The 16,771-nt window shown below is 39.5% G+C and overlaps 2 protein-coding genes across 7 annotated transcripts in view; one reads left to right on the top strand and one right to left on the bottom strand.

The window, feature by feature from the left end:
- Positions 1-367: 367 nt before the first annotated feature.
- On the bottom strand, positions 368-14,984 carry LOC136253335 (ATP-dependent DNA helicase RecQ-like). 5 transcript variants are annotated; one of them, XM_066045984.1, is made up of 6 exons: positions 9,601-13,008; positions 7,735-9,474; positions 6,917-6,954; positions 6,757-6,866; positions 4,180-4,397; positions 3,272-4,128 (listed from the first exon to the last, which is right to left on the bottom strand). In XM_066045984.1, exons 2-6 carry the CDS (start codon positions 7,836-7,838, stop codon positions 3,840-3,842), a joined length of 759 nt encoding a protein of 252 aa, XP_065902056.1. In that variant the 5' UTR covers positions 7,839-9,474; positions 9,601-13,008; the 3' UTR covers positions 3,272-3,839. The 5 variants fall into 5 exon arrangements, 4 of the variants coding, with proteins under 4 accessions (XP_065902056.1, XP_065902058.1, XP_065902055.1 ...); XM_066045986.1 differs by lacking the exons at positions 7,735-9,474; positions 9,601-13,008 and adding an exon at positions 14,844-14,984; XM_066045983.1 differs by having other exon boundaries at positions 7,735-13,008.
- The window catches only part of LOC136253334 (uncharacterized), a 19,246-nt gene continuing 17,284 nt past the window's right edge, over positions 14,810-16,771 (top strand). The window contains exon 1 of one of the 2 annotated variants that reach the window (XM_066045982.1): positions 14,810-16,105. In XM_066045982.1, the coding sequence (XP_065902054.1) occupies positions 14,972-16,105 (1,134 nt within the window). In that variant the 5' untranslated portion in view covers positions 14,810-14,971. The remainder of the gene's footprint in view (positions 16,106-16,771) is intronic. The other variant, XM_066045981.1, reaches the window with a different exon arrangement.

Genomic DNA, 16,771 nt, shown 5'->3' with positions numbered 1-16,771 from the left:
AGAAACTATAATTTAATTATAACCAACTGACTGGTGTTGATATTGTAAACACTTTTTGTCACAAGTATGGAAAATGTAGTAGTTGCTTCTTAGCTAGGAAAGTGATGTATTGTGTTGGAGTGGTAGGTTTGTATGACATCACAGAAGGAATGAGGCACTGAAGTGATGACTGACATCCTCTGGTGTACTCACCATCCCATAACATCTTAGTAATCACCATGGTAACAACTGCTACCTTATTAGGATAAACACTTCATATTACTAACCATGTATAATTATGGACAACAGAGAAGAGTGGTGTCCATATTAGTAGTATCTATATGGTGACTACCATATTAGTACCTACATCCTTATAATGACAACAAAGTTATAATAACCATCATATCAATCATCATAACACATCAGTTAATCTTGCATTACACTAATCATCAACATTAACCTTATGTTACTATTTTGTTGTTGTTTCACACAGAAAATCTCTTAAATTAATTGATGGACTGGTCATTGTTAATTTAGGTTTCTTTTTAAGCACTGCGGCTTTCAACTGGTAGCGTGACTTATTCACTGGATGGTGTGGTCTGGCTGCTGGTTGTGACACTGTTGTCATGGTAATCTTATCAAACTTGCTCTGGCACAACTTGCAGGTCACCCTCTATTGACAAACAATCATAATATAATTAGCGAATATTGTTAAAATTATTCGTACTGGAACTATGGATTGGACTACATTAAGATTTTACACTTTATGGGTCTCTCTATAGTTAAGGGTCTTAGGGAACCTACAGCCCACTAAATACTGAATATGAGTGTGAAGATATAATTCCACTATACTGTTTGTTAATATATAGTTATACAACGGGCATTAGTGTGTTTAAACAGGCAGGGCTGCGGTCTGCAACAGTGCCATATACAAATTTAGTCTCGCGTTGCCAAACCAATACACGCCAGGCGCTTATCGATATCCTGATTATAAGGGCTGGCTGTAATTGGTCTGGTGACATTACCACTCATTACCAGTTCCACTGGAATGTAACGCATGCGCATTATAACTATGGCGGTAGCGATGCTTTCCATAGATACTTCACTTGTAACTAGGGAAGTGTAGGTAGCCCCTACATTGCACGGCCAGTTATTTGCTTTGGCTGTGGGTTAGATATTACGAAAACACCAAAGATAAGAAGAAACCTTGGCACTGACTACAAAGGGGACAACAGCGAAGCTTGTGAACAAGTGTTATATCTTTGGAAAGAGCTCTTGCATCGACAAGGACATGAAATATCTTGCTCAGAGACCGCCGACTTGCGAATGTGTCGTTCTTGCTTTAACAGCTATAACAAACTTGCCATACGTATATGTGCAGTTAGCCAGAAACTCGTGGCCTCATTGGAAGACATAGCTGGGTATACAAGAAGTTGCACTGACACTGACAAAGAGTCCAACGTACTTCTACGTAGCAAAGAAGGGAGGAAAAGGAGGCCATCTCCTGGTGAATCTCGTGGACCTTCAAGAAAGCGGCAGCATCGGCCTCCGGTCATGTTATCCACCAATTCTACATCACCACAAGTTATGGTATAAAAATGTACATGACCAGTTAGCTATACACACTATACACAGGGTCCTGTCAGACTCCTGGATATATTGCCCTTCTACTATATGTAGTATTACTATTTACACCTTTTACATAGGACTTATACACGTCAATATCGTTATGCAGGACTATTTATCAGCGTTGAAACTGGGTCGGGTCATCCGGGTCACATTTTCTCCGGGTCATCCGGGTCTGACCCGGATTGGATCACGTGAGAAACGAAAATGTTCGTTTGACGACGTGGAACTTATAAACGCTATCGCGTAGCTCTTTCGTGAGCCACGCCCACTTATCGCATTACCAACATATGCTTAGTCACGCCCATCTGTTAGTAAGTGCAGTATGTAGCACGAAACTGAGGGTATCTATGGTGAGGGGTAGCTATTGTCAGTAGGTAAAGACCTTTTTTTTTTTTTTTTTTTTGGTCTTCAACCTACAGCTAGGCTGAAGTTGCAATATTTACTCAACACGATTCAAACGCTCAAAATGTAGACTCGTTCACTCGCTCGAGACTAGCCGACGGGTCACATCCAGGTCAATCCGGGTCACATCCGGGTCAGTGGGTCATCCGGGTCAGCAGTGGTGACCCGGTTTCAACGTTGCTATTTATATGTATGAATTTAATTTGATTATATTAGCATGTGCCTGTTACTTGTAGCTAATATGGAAGTACTACTATTCTTTTGGCTCTGGATCACAACGTGGAACACTGTATCGACTTAGAAATTTGTTGGGAAGAACAAATGTTAAGAGCAAGCCAATCGATAGTTTGATACCTGTGAAGACTTCTTCGTTTTAGTCATTGAAGCACATGTTGTTGCGGCAGCTATGAAGTTGCTAGGTATGCAGTCCTGAGTGATACTCCCTCTAAGCAGTATGCTCCTAAAGGCGATCTCACCTGGGCATGCACGGATGGAAAAAGAAAGCCACTGTTAGACAGAATTACAAGAGACATTGTCAAGTCATTTCTTTGTACAGATTACAATACCTCCCACACTGCATCCTCAGAAGACATGGCATACCAGTATTCATCACGGTTATTGACCATTGGGTGCATGTACTTGGAATTCCGGGATGCCATCAAGGAAGGGGATGGAATATGTGTCTTGAGGTGCTACAGATATCTGCTGCCAATGTTTATTAATTCTGGGAGAACAAATTATGCCATTGAAACTTTGAATTTCTTAATGCAGTATGACTACCTGCTAAGTCCACGTCAAGCAGAGGAGCTGCTCTGGGGCAGATTTGTAAACACACATGGACAGGCTGGGAGAAACATCCCCAATGATTTACATTGTGAACACCTCAACAAATTGGTTAAAACAAGTATTGCACAGTTGCAGGCCAACAAAACAACCAAATCAATGGAAAGAGTAGCTCGTGCTCTGGGTACTGTCCATCCACTTTTGCATAATTTTGACAAAGACAACCATGTGGCTGAAACATCTACAAGTCATAAAGAAGCAAAAAGCATGCAAGATTTTAAATCCCTATTGAAATGCTTGAACAATGCTTCTGTTCTCACTAAGATCCCTGGAAGGAAATATATGACTTTTTCGAAGCCACATGACCCCTTGCATGCTATGCCACATGATGACATACTGAAATGGGTAAAGGAGCATATCAACTGTTACTTTGAAGAGTGATAACTGTTATTGATACTTTTTACTGTACAATAAAGAATTCAACATATGCAGTATTAATGATGATTAAATGAATATACATTTGTACAAGATCCACAATCACAGTTTACAGCACATATGTCACAACATAAACACTTGGTACCCATATCAAGGTGATGGTATAGCTGTCTGTGTCACAAAAAAGTAAATCTTGTCGGCATTGTGATACATTCTTTTTGTAGCTTAAAATTTGTTTTGAGCATGAATTATTGTATTTGTTTACAGTTAGCAGCGTAGCTACTGTCAGCTTCCCATCTCTGCCACCTCTTCCAGTTTCTTGAATGTAAGAGTGAAGATGGCTAGGAGCACCAAAGTGTATTATTCTGTGAACATCGGGAGTATCTATCCCCATCCCAAATGCAATTGTTGCACATACCATTCTTAATGGTGTACTGGGGTTTCTGAATGATTTAATTATCTGCTGTTTGACGTCCTGGTCAGTGACACTTGTGTACATATCCACCAAACGGTATTTTGACAATTCACAAGGAGCATCAGAGGGATATGTGAAATTGTCACCTAAACCACGCTTAAAAAAGCAGTAGAGGTCACTGCAGTCCTCAATCTTTCTACAATATAATAATGACTCTGTCCATTGATGTTAGCTTGCCTCTCAGTTCATGGAGACCTGGACCAAAAGTCTCACTGATGGATGTAAAGTTGGATAGATTATATGAGATGTTACTCTTGCATGGAGAAATAGCTATCACTGTAGGGTTGATAAGAACAATTGTAGATGACAACTTCATTCTTAGTTCCTTGGATGCTGTTTCCGTCATGGCCATAAATCTTACATCTTCTGGAACAATACTGCGAATTTCTCCCAATCTTAGCATGTCTGAATGAAATGTATCACCCCTGTACACCATCCAATAATCTAAGCAAAACTATTGTTCTTAAATAACTTACCATTCGATAACAGTGTGTGCTTCATCTATCACCATCACACATAATCTGGTTGCATAAGGTTCACTATGCAATACTTTTCGCCATCTACCATGCAGCACTGCTTCTGGGGTAAAAAATACCAGCTGATATTTGGCATTTCTGACTCCATCCATTGTAAGGTTGCTTGAAGTACTTGACACACATCCAGTTGGTATACCTTTTGATGAAAACGAATGCACCTGCAAGGCATCTTGAGCTAAATTCACTGTAAAGTAGCTAATGCACTAAATTAAAAGCCTTAAGCGTTTAAAACATTGCATGCTGGATATCAGTTACCACATTAATAGCTAAAAGACACGTTGCTACACTGAATATAGTTGGTAGCTATTACTCTCGCTATTACTAGTAGTCACAATACCTGGTCTTCAATTATTCCTAATAGTGGTGATACTACACATACTATGGTTGGCTCATCAGGCTTGTAAATTTCATCAAAGAGAAATGGAAGGCACCCGTAACACAGACTCTTCCCGTAACCAGTAGACAATACAGCGAACACATCTCGACCAACAACAACTTCGTGTATTATTTCACGCTGCAAATCTTTCACTCCGTCATAACCAAGCTTCTTCACTACTAGGTCAATGGCACTGTCTATTGCGTCTCCACTACAAGCGTTACTCATTCAGCAGTTTCACCCTCTTATTTGCTATGGTCACTAAGGAGTAAAACCCTGGTAAAGGCCGGATAATAATATATGCGCGCCGTTTATACTAATTGCTTGCACACCGTTTGCTGCGCTATTGAACTGGTAAGGAGTCGTAATGTCACCAGACCAATTACAGCCGGCGCTTATAATCAGGATATCGATAAGCACCTGGCGTGTATTGGTTTGGCAACGCAAGACTAATACAAATTATGGTACTGACGGCAACTTTGAACTGCCCACGCAGAGTAAATTTCAGTTTATCAGCCATATTTCAGCAATATTGGTATTGGTAATAATTAGCAGATTATTTAGCTGATTAATTTTACTGACCATGATGCCAGTGTTTTCATGAAATTACAGTAAGACAATAAACAATTTTACAAACTACATGTGAAATTTTGGTTTAAAAAAAATTGGATCGGTTATTGGTATTGGTCAGCTAATCAACAAAATCTATTATCATTGAATCACTAGTTAAAACCATCATATCATAGAAATACATAAACCATCTTAGAAACACATAGAAATACATAGAAATACATAAACCATCATAGAAATACATAAACCTTCATATCATAGAAATATATAAAATCAGAATAACTCAAAAGCTCACAGATGGCCAGATAGTGGATAAAAAAACCTGATTTCTGCTACCTGCCTAGGCTAGAGGCTAAACTAAGCAGCACATGGCCACCATAATGTGACATGTGCCTTTTCTGGTTCCAACGAGTGTTTGCCTTCAGCACTTTGCCTTTCCTTTAATCTCCAATTACATAGTCGTCTTCTTCTTCAGGCAAGGAAACCATACCAAGGCATTAATTTTCTGCACTTCCCTTAGAGGAGGCACAGTTAAGTAGATATGTGCAGCTGCACAATGATCACATGAGCCAACCACGCCCCCAAATGCTGCCATGTCCTTAACACACTGTGACCACTCCCCTCAATGATATAGCTGTAATCAACTTTAATCTTGCTGCAAAAAACTAAGACAAGGCAAACCACGCCCCTTAATCTGTAGCTCACTCAAGATGAGATACCCTGATAAACCAGTCACAGCAACACATGTATAATAGCTATGATATGGTTCCAGCAATAAAAGGTAGCAGTGGCGTATCTAGGCTTTCCCTATTGGTAGGGCACTGTATATGCTGCTGAAGGTAGGGGCATTCCCCTCAGGAAAAAAAAATGGATTTCAACAGCTGCAGAATGGCATCTGAGGCCATTTTAGCTACAAAAAACATGCTTTTAGATTTTTCATGAAGTAGTTTATATAGCTATATTTAACCTGTTCAAATTGTACAGTAACACTAAAAACATTAGAACAAGACAACACTACACCTAACCTGATGAAATCTTACAAGGATCTGTAGATATGAACTATAAGAACACTAGGAAGACACGTCCTTATCAATATCACTAACAAGTGATCCAATCACATGCTCAATTAATGGGCGTTAATTAGAATCATCATAATTTATTAGCTTCGTGACAGCTCAATATTAATACTTTGGTGAGTAATTTAGTATAGAGTAACTATCTATTGTTAGACAATGCAATGACCCATGAAAAGTTGGTGATTGTGGGTTTAGTAGTCTTCAGTTTGGTAGGGCACTAGCCAAATTTAGGAGGGCCTAGGCCCTACAAAACCCTACTGTAGATAAGCCACTGGAAGGTAGTGACCACACCACAATACCATATCCAAGCTACCACCACGCAAATTATCGTTTCACTTTATTTTATCACTGAATCCTTACAATATGAAGTTGAACTCATAGTGCTATGGAACTGTTTTAGCGGCCACCTCTTTAAAAAGGCCAACTTTAAATTCTCCTAGTGAGACATTTATGTACCACATAAAGCATTCACCTGCTCAGGTGTATTACACTTACAAGATTATAACTTTTCTTTTGTCTTCTCTTCTTCATTCTAAGGGTGGAATTGCTAGCGATGATATTTCCACATTGGTCACATGACTGCTCTGACACTGCCTTGCTGACTGCTGCCTTAGCAACCACTATATCCATAGCATCACCATGGTAACACACTTACCAATCCCTGACCATGTTGACAGCCTCTTCATCTCACAACTACACAACGTAACAAGTTAACACATGGCATATACCAGGAGACATAAGGGATACCTGACAATATTTGTATTTATATTTATGCAATACGTACGAAGGTCTCAGTAATTGAACTATAAATCTATCGGTTTGCTAGGGTCCAGTAGTAGACACCAAAAGTTTGGCAATTCGGATGTTGTGTATAACTACTTGAGCTAAGGCCACTTCAACTAAATTTCTTGTTTCTCGGACTCGACCGACCCATAAAATTTGTAAATGAAATGTTTTTGTTCATTTTTGAAGATCACGTGTTCGATTGCGTGAGTTTGAGGCATCAATGTATTGTTGGCCATCCATATCTGCCATGCGTGGGGCGAGCTTGATTAACACAAGAAGAGTTGTTAAAGCAGACTTTGGATGGACATTTGATCATTTAGATGTACTAACCATAACTAATAGTTTGTCATTGAACGCGATCAAACGCCATAGTTACACATGTTGCATTAACTTCAGTTAAAAAAAATAATTACTACCTATTATTATTTTATTTATATGTACCTACCAACCCACTTTTCAACTAGTTTCAGTCCGAGAAACAAAAGATTTAGTTGAAGTGGCCTAACTATAATATTGATCAGTCTAACTGAATCTTGGAAGATGTTAACTTTTATTGCTACTCTTTCTATTGTCGATATTTAACATGTAATTGCACCAGAACTTCTAGCTAGCACATAGCTAGAGGTGTTAAAGTATCACATTCAACGATTACAAATCAACCACAACTCCTGTTAGTTTATTACTCACAACTGTATTCTTGCCGATATTCCTGTACTTCCAGTCTTAACCTCCAAAAAGATCCAGGGAAACTGTGTACTATATTTGATGCCAGGGCGGCTCCATCGCTCCATTTTAAATTGATTACATGTCAAAGAATTTGTGGTTAATTACTTATGGTGACCTTACCAGTAAAGTTGAGGCAAAAACAAGCATACAAATTATTACATCATTACTGTTTGGTTAGTTTTACTGTTCTATAAATAAAGTAGCAATACCACTTATAAATGGCGTCAGAGAAGACATCTCTTGGGGGGTGTAGCTAGGCTTATCCATACAGTGGGTGACACGTTATCAATGTACGAAGCACACTAGTATATGAGGCATGCCAATCTAGGGGGAATCCCCCAAATGGTATACCTTGACTGAATTTGAGAGTGATTATACCGCTCTATTAGGATATGTATCTTTTATATTGGGACTGAAGGCATGCCCCCCCCCCCCAGGAGAATTAGATTATCAAAAATTAAACCTGAGAGTTTTTCAGCAGTCACCATTGGTATTAATTTTGTTGACCACTGTTAAGGGTGACTGCTCTATTAGAGTATATTGGTCTTGATGCACTTACAGTCCAGATTTATTGGAATTACAGGTAGAGGTGTACCGATAATCGGATTGGCTAAAATATCGGCCACCGACATGGCATTTAAAACCAATATCGGTATCGGTACAGAACAATAGGAGGACCGATATTTATATAGTAGCAATAGTTCGTACATAAACGGATTATAATTATATTGGTTTTCTATGTTATGCACGTGGCTGTTTAGTGGCAGCATAGATATTATATGTATAATATCTATGGTGGCAGTGGCTTATTGTTCACTCTACAAGCGCTACGCTACAAGAAGCCATATAAACACACGATTCTTGTTGGGAAGCTTATCACAGTCTTTAAAAATGAAGCAGATATACACTAGTACCTTTGTAATAAAAAGAAGAGTCCAAGGAAACTTGCTGTACCAGCCATCGCACAAGTCATTAAAATGCGGAGTAATACAGAAATATCCGTCTAAGGCTTCATGGGAGTATACATAAAATTGTGGGTGCCTAATTGTCTGGATTACAGAAGCTACCACCACCACAGGCATAGAGCATGACAATGAATATATGCACATGTTGTTGTAGGATAGGTAATGTACACTTTTGCTTGTTTAAAACTGTAATGCAAATATTGGATCGACTATTGGTTTCTTTTGGTGGCATCAGTATTGGATATCAGTACACCTCTAATTACAGGTAGCTATGCATTGTATATGTAGCTATCTGGTGTAATACAATGACAATTAGAGATAGTTTAGAGGGACTAAGTCCCTCCAAAATCTCTTCGACCGGGAGTACAACCCACCTTTGCCCTCCTTCTTCGTCACTCCTGCTTGCGTAACACATAAATGAGAGCTCAAATATTTGTACACTAAAAGCTTTTCATTTAAGCATAAAGAGCTGATAAAGAAGCTTGTAAAGAAGCTTGTAAAGAAGCTTGTAACTGCTGTTGTTGACAGCATGTTGAATACAAGGGTGTAGAGCAAAACTGGCAGGAATTCTTTCTGTAAACTACATGCATACCACAAGTACAAACCTGTTCTATTCATACAGTCTAAGTAGGTTTACAGAAGACAAACCAACATGTAATGTACAGTGGTTAGAGTGTTCAAACTGTGAGGTCCTTGGTTTTGTTTCTTGATGATGGAACTCTGTACCTACACTACACTACACTACACTACACTACCTAGTGAGTATGTTACACATTCAGGGTGGACTATGACTCTGTACCTACACTACACTACAGTACCTAGTGGGTATGTTACACATTCAGGATGGACTATGACTCTGTACCTACACTACAGTACCTAGTGAGTATGTTACACATTCAGGATGGACTATGACTCTGTACCTACACTACACTACAATACCTAGTGAGTATGTTACACATTCAGGGTGGACTATGACTCTGTACCTACACTACACTACAGTATCTAGTGAGTATGTTACACATTCAGGATGGACTATGACTCTGTACCTACACTACACTACAGTACCTAGTGAGTATGTTACACATTCAGGATGGACTATGACTCTGTACCTACACTACACTACAGTACCTAGTGAGTATGTTACACATTCAGGATGGACTATGACTCTGTACCTACACTACACTACAATACCTAGTGAGTATGTTACACATTCAGGGTGGACTATGACTCTGTACCTACACTACACTACAGTATCTAGTGAGTATGTTACACATTCAGGATGGACTATGACTCTGTACCTACACTACAGTACCTAGTGAGTATGTTACACATTCAGGGTAGACTGCTGACCTGCATATGCCCTACTAGTTACACTGTTTCGGTATAAACATTTAACTTTCTACTAAAGTGTATATATATAGTACAATGTTAGCCTATGATACAACAATACCTACATGCATTCCTGCAACCTACACCTGTATATACCACCTAGTTCACTGATCACTTTCCTTAGTAACATTAGCTACTGCTCACATAATTTGCTTGATTGCAAGTATAAAAACATTTGTTGGTGTTTTGAAATAGGTACCTAGGGTGAATGTGTAACATACTCACTAGGTACTGTAGTGTAGTGTAGGTACAGAGTCATAGTCCACCCTGAATGTGTAACATACTCACTAGGTACTGTAGTGTAGTGTAGGTACAGAGTCATAGTCCACCCTGAATGTGTAACATACTCACTAGGTACTCTCAACCCATTACACAGCATTACAAATCAAGAAAAGTTTGAAAAGCATCTCTGTAATCAAAGTAGCCACTATGAAAAATATGCACAATTTTTGTTATGGGAAGCCATCAGATGTTACCGCCAAATCAACACTTTTTTCTGCCAGCAAAGATGAATGGGACACAAAGGAGGTCCATGAAGAATGTATTGCATGTACTGCGGTATGCCAAAAGGCACATGTCTGGGTGAAGCAACATCGAACAGTGAAAAAACCAAGCCTGTATGTAGCCTTAGCCGTTATCGAGTTATGCTTGTCTGAAGGCATCAGTCAGTCAGTCAGTCAGTCAGTCAGTCACTAGAAAATTCTGTTTAATAAATTTTTAAAAACTTCCGTAGCAACTTCTTGAAAGCATTTCGGGGCTGATCTGAAGGCTTGTTTGGGCTTAGTTTCACCTGACCAATACTGCCTCATAGTTGTCATGGAAAAGTGAGGCTGGTTATTCGGCGATTTTTTTTTCATGGGCCACGCCCAAACCTCTATGGCCCCTACTATACTATTGTACTGTATGATCAGTAGTAGAAGCATGATGGCGAACCAGTATCTACAAAGAGGAGACCGTGTGCTCCTTCTACTAGGCACAATGCATTTTTAAGTAACTAGATCCTTGTAAATATGCCAATTATGTATATGTTAAAGCATTGCCACGAGTGCTATATGAAAAATAAAGAACAAGGCAAGCGGCCGAGTGCTTTATTTTTCATATAGCACAAGCAAGGCAATGCTTTAAATGATTTATGAAACTTTCTAGTCGTGTAGCTTCACCATACACTAGGACTTGCAATTAACATGTGTTGCATGAACTATTAGCAGCCTGAATGCACACAAACTAGTTTAACAAAGTAACTCACGCGTAGTTCACCCTAGTTTGGCATGATAGACGTTCACCATGTATTTTGGCAGGTTTTGGTAACACTCCATAATTGCTTCTATTGTGACACATGGTAAAGTATTTCTGTGATATCTCCAGGACTTGTCCGTTTACATTAACAAACATAACAGCAACGTTACCTTCTCCCACCCATCATCGTAGCATTTAGGTATGTCTATAAAAGCAATCCAGTGGTAGAACTTGTATTGGCTGGGGTGATTGACCACTCAGCGGGGTGGAGCTATCAGCCTTCACTGGCTTGGGCGATTAGTTGTACTGGCGTGAGCGCTGCAGGCTATTAGCCTGCACTAGAGCATGTGGGCAACTGTGGTTTATTGCCCACAAAGAGTGCTTTATTGTACAACTAAAGCACTCTTTGTGGGCAATAAATCACTGTTAGCCAGCATAAAGTGTACTTTATGAAATTTAAAGTATACTTTTCCCTTTAATCTCGCCCATGCAAAGTTCTATAAAAAAAAGTTGATAGTTCACTTCACCTTTCTCATGTAATTATAAATACTATGAAGACAATTTAAACTCTGAGCCATTTGCAAATTATATAATCTAAGTGACTGCTCTATTAGAGTATTTCTATTTTGAATGCATGCTGATCACTAAATGACACAACCACCCTGTAAAAACAGTTTTCAAGTCTAGTATGCGGTTGTGACCAGACCTTTTACAGTGAGCACCACCCAAAAGCAAGACTAGACGCTGACTGACAGGTGTTATATCATATGTGACCAGATGTGTGAAAACCTGACACAATTGTGCATTTTTTCAAATTCCTGTTTATTATTAAAGTTTCAGCCTTATATGCCAAAAACTTTAGGAGTTACAGCCCTACAAAGCAGCAAGAACAGAAAGATCCATTTGTACAGCAAAGTATATACAGAAAATAAATTACAGAAAATAAATTACAGGCACTTGTAACTATAACGGTTGTGGCTTACAAGTAGCATGACACACAAGTTGAATTTTTACCATCTTGTTTGCCATGATTAAGGGGAATTGATCACTAGATAAGTTTTACTTGTATCACCTTTCTTCACTACACTAGCATAAAGGCAAGTTAGTAAAGAAAGATCGATCGCGTACTATCGCTTTGACGTGATGGTATCGTTGAGTCTACTGCAACAAAATAAAGTGCTCCCCTTGAGTAGGTGAATAAGATGATATCCAGGCTTTTATTGTTAGTCCCTTCCTTCACTAAGAACAAACCATCAAAAAAATTTATGGAATTTTTTAATAACATGCAAGTACAATTCATCGCTTTATACCGTAAATTTAGGCTTGCACGATTGTATGAGGTTATTGCAGACCCGGTAGCCTAAGGAGGTATATTTTCAAAGTTAAGCATTGTAGAAATAAAATTTTCAATATATGGATATATCAAGCATAAGTTTTCACTATTAGCCCCAAAACCTTGAAATTAGTGAAAAATTTCTGTTTGAAACATTTAGGCTATACGATAAGTTGCAGCATGTGACAGTGTTATCTGGCCTAATGTATTTCGCGGACTGGACTCACGGACTGGACTCGCGCACTGAGCTGTAAACAGTTTTTAAACAATACTCCAGACATTATCCATCTCTTGCAACACTGGAGACCCCACTATCGAGCTACAACTGCTGACACTGCTCTTCCTTACAAGTCTACAAACTAGCGCATGCACTAATTAATTAGAATACACTTACGATACACGAGTACTGGCAGTGATAAAGCGTGATAGAGGCTATTGTTGTAGCATAGGTGTTTTCCTTTATTGTTTTGGCACTAGTGCTACAATTCTTAGCAGGGTAGCTGTAGATGGCACCGCCCGGCGAGGTGATGGGGCTATGCAAATAAACTGGCTCATCACTACAGCCCTAACACTAGTCCTAAGTACTGGAGCAACAAAGGAAAAACATCTAAGCTACAACAACGGCCTCTATCACGTTTTATCACAGCTAGTGCTCGTGCATCGTAAGTGTATTCTAATTAATTAGTGCATGCACTAGTTTGTTGACTTGTAAGGAAGAGCAGTATTAACAGTTGTAGCTCGATAGTGGTGTCTTCAGTGTTGCAAGAGATGGATAATGTCTGAATTATTGTTTAAAAACTGTTTCCAGCTGAGTGCGTGAGTCCAGTCCGCCGGTCCAGTCCGTGAGTCCAGTCCGCGAAATACATTAGGCCGTGTTATCTCATGATACAAGTATAAGAAAAAATTTGGAATTTTAAATTAGATTAGGGACAGTGTATGATGCTGCAATAAAAAGTAGTGAAACAAGCTAGCTGGATCGGAGTAGTACGTAATGTCCAAATACTGTAAAACAATAAGAAGTGAATATCCCTACTGTGCTAAACTTTTCTTATACTTGTTTGTGAAGTTTTTTTACAAGCTCATGACCACTAAATATCTGCTGAGTTACTCACAGCACTATTATACTAGAGTATGACTCATACAATAACAACTCATCAGTGGGCGTGGCTCTACATAAGCCTGCAGACAATAATGGACGTGGATTCGTGCATACCTATGTACTGATGAATGGGCGTGGCTACCATGTCTACAAACAGTAATTTACATAAGTGGGCGTGGATTCGTGCATACCTACACACTGATGAATGGACGTGGCTACCATTTGTCTACAGACTGTAATTTACGTAAGTGGGTGTGGCTCACGAAAGAAGCAGAGCTATGCTATGACGTGTAGTAACACGTCTACATTTAATTTAGCATGTGGGGTCAGACCCGAATAATCTGTAAAGCAGGACCTGGATGACCCAACTCAGTTTAACATTGTTACTAAATAAACTATATTTATTGACTTATACATTGCTATATAGTTCACCGTGAGTTGCTCTCTCTGATCGATATCAACAGCAAGTCACGTATGTGTGTTTTTGGTGCACATGTATTCGAATAGTTTGATGCAATACACACTGGTATGGAAGCCATACTGTAGTCTATTAACACTCAGCGGTAGAACCTTGACTGATGGCCATGGTAAAGAAGGATAAAAGGTAAGACAATAGCGCAAGCATTGTATGCTTATCAATATACCAAAGGTATTTTCTTAGCGAACTAGAAACGTTTCTGTGAAAAAATTAGGGCTGTAGCTGTAGCCTGTCCAGGTCAGTTTATACGAATACTTTGGGCCATTGCCAAGTGTATAGTCTCACGTAGACCAGACCCACTTTTTAGTGTGGGTGGGGAAGAGTCGGTCCCCACCCACGCAAAGAAAAAAGTCGGTCTGGTCTACGCGAGACTGCCAGGTATCCTGATTACACAGGTGTCCTCATTTTCAAGTGTCCTGATTGACAGGTTCCACTGTATCACGAGTACTCCATCACTCCTGTTATTGTCCTGGCAACGGGTTATGTATTAGAATTCGCGTTACAATAATTGTAACGCGTAAGCGTTACCCCAACTCTGAATTATAAATGGACAGGCACACAGTCACTTACCAAAGATATCGTGCTGTAGTTGGTGTGTTTGCGTAGCACGTGTCCACAGCACTGCAGAGGAAATTCAATCGAGTGTTCATTTTTCTAAACAACGCCAAACAGTGGGCTTTAATTGGAGTGTATCTGAAATGTCATTGGTCGAAGTCATAGTATGGAGTTGTACTTGTGATGTGGTGTTTATGGTATCACTCTATTTCATAGGTGGAGGCTTTATATGTAGTGTGCCGCTGTTTGTTTGTTTACTCTGTTTGCTGTATTGGTCTGATAACATTAAAGCTGGCGGAGAGGGTGTAATTCGTTCGACTATTCTCACAAATTTCAGATGGATTTGGTCGAGTGATAAGAGATTGGTAATTCTTGTGCTGGTGTTCGGTACTTATCGTGTTCTCATGACAATTCATAATCCTTCATTGGAGACGCGTAAGGGTGGTGCCTACTCATTGATCTTGTTCACAGCCCTTATTTGTTTACTCTACGTGTTACCAGAGAAGATACTATTATTGGTGAACTATGTACGACAATTGAGTTGCCATGACAATGTGCTATGGTGTGTGATGTATGCAGCTAGCTATACGTTGCTATCGACGATGGTGGCATTTGTGGTGTATATGACTTATCTATTTGATGCCCAGCTTACTGGGAGCTTACAACGTACACTTGCTATGGCATCATGTGATCCAGTATTGGAGTCAATTCCTCCATATAGCAGTCTACTAGCACCTGATGAAAGAAGTACTGACCGCTGGAATGCTAGCACCACAGTGTCCCCAGTGTTTGTCATCATACGTGATGCATTAATGATGGATGGAGAATACCTAGGATCTATGAACACATTTCTACCCATTTTGATTGGCTTATATCTTCTTAGTAGGATATTCTTACCTGACCGTCACTCATTGGTTGTCATGACATTGTTTTACACGGTACAAGCATCATGTGTTGGTGGGCTAACATCAGCATTAGTTAAACATACTGGACATCGTTTCCGACCATCAGCATTCTCTAATCCATATGTATGGAATGGCCTTGGGCACACTTCATTTCCTCATGGGCTGAGTGGGTTAGACTGCTCTTTCCCTAGTGGACATGCCACTGTGACTACAGCTGTAACCAGCGTGATATTCCTGGCAGTTGTTCGGCGAATAAGCCTGTCTATATTGTCTACACTTGTGTTGTTTGTAACAGTGTTTTGGTCCTCTTTTCTCGTAATGATCAACCGAGTGTCTAATTGTGAGCACTGGCCATCTGATGTACTGTTTGCGGTAAGAATTGTTGTGTTGTATAGTTCTCACTGTATGGTTCTCACTGTATGAGTTCTCACTGTATGATTCTCACTGTATGATTCTCACTGTATGATTCTCACTGTATGAGTTCTCACTGTATGATTCTCACTGTATGATTCTCACTGTATGGTTCTCACTGTAAGGTTCTCACTGTATGGTTCTCACTGTATGATTCTCACTGTATGGTTCCCACTGTATGGTTCTCACTGTACGGTTCTCACTTTATGGTTCTCACTGTATGATTATCACTGTATGATTATCACTGTATGATTATCACTGTATGAGTTCTCACTGTATGGTTATCACTGTATGATTCTCACTGTATGATTCTCACTGTATGAGTTCTCACTATGATTCTCACTGTATGATTCTCACTGTATGGTTCTCACTGTATGGTTCTCACTGTATGATTCTCACTGTATGATTCTCACTGTATGGTTCTCACTGTATGATTCTCACTGTATGATTCTCACTGTATGGTTCTCACTGTATGAGTTCTCACTGTATGATTCTCACTGTATGATTCTCACTGTATGGTTCTCACTGTATGGTTCTCACTGTATGATTCTCACTGTATGGTTCCCACTGTATGGTTCTCACTGTACGGTTCTCACTTTATGGTTCTCACTGTATGATTATCACTGT

The sequence above is a fragment of the Dysidea avara genome, chromosome 4 (genome assembly GCF_963678975.1).
Source record: "Dysidea avara chromosome 4, odDysAvar1.4, whole genome shotgun sequence".
Lineage (NCBI taxonomy): Eukaryota > Metazoa > Porifera > Demospongiae > Dictyoceratida > Dysideidae > Dysidea > Dysidea avara.
The sequence above is the reverse complement of the archived record's forward strand: the minus strand, read 5'-3'. Positions and strand labels throughout refer to the sequence as shown.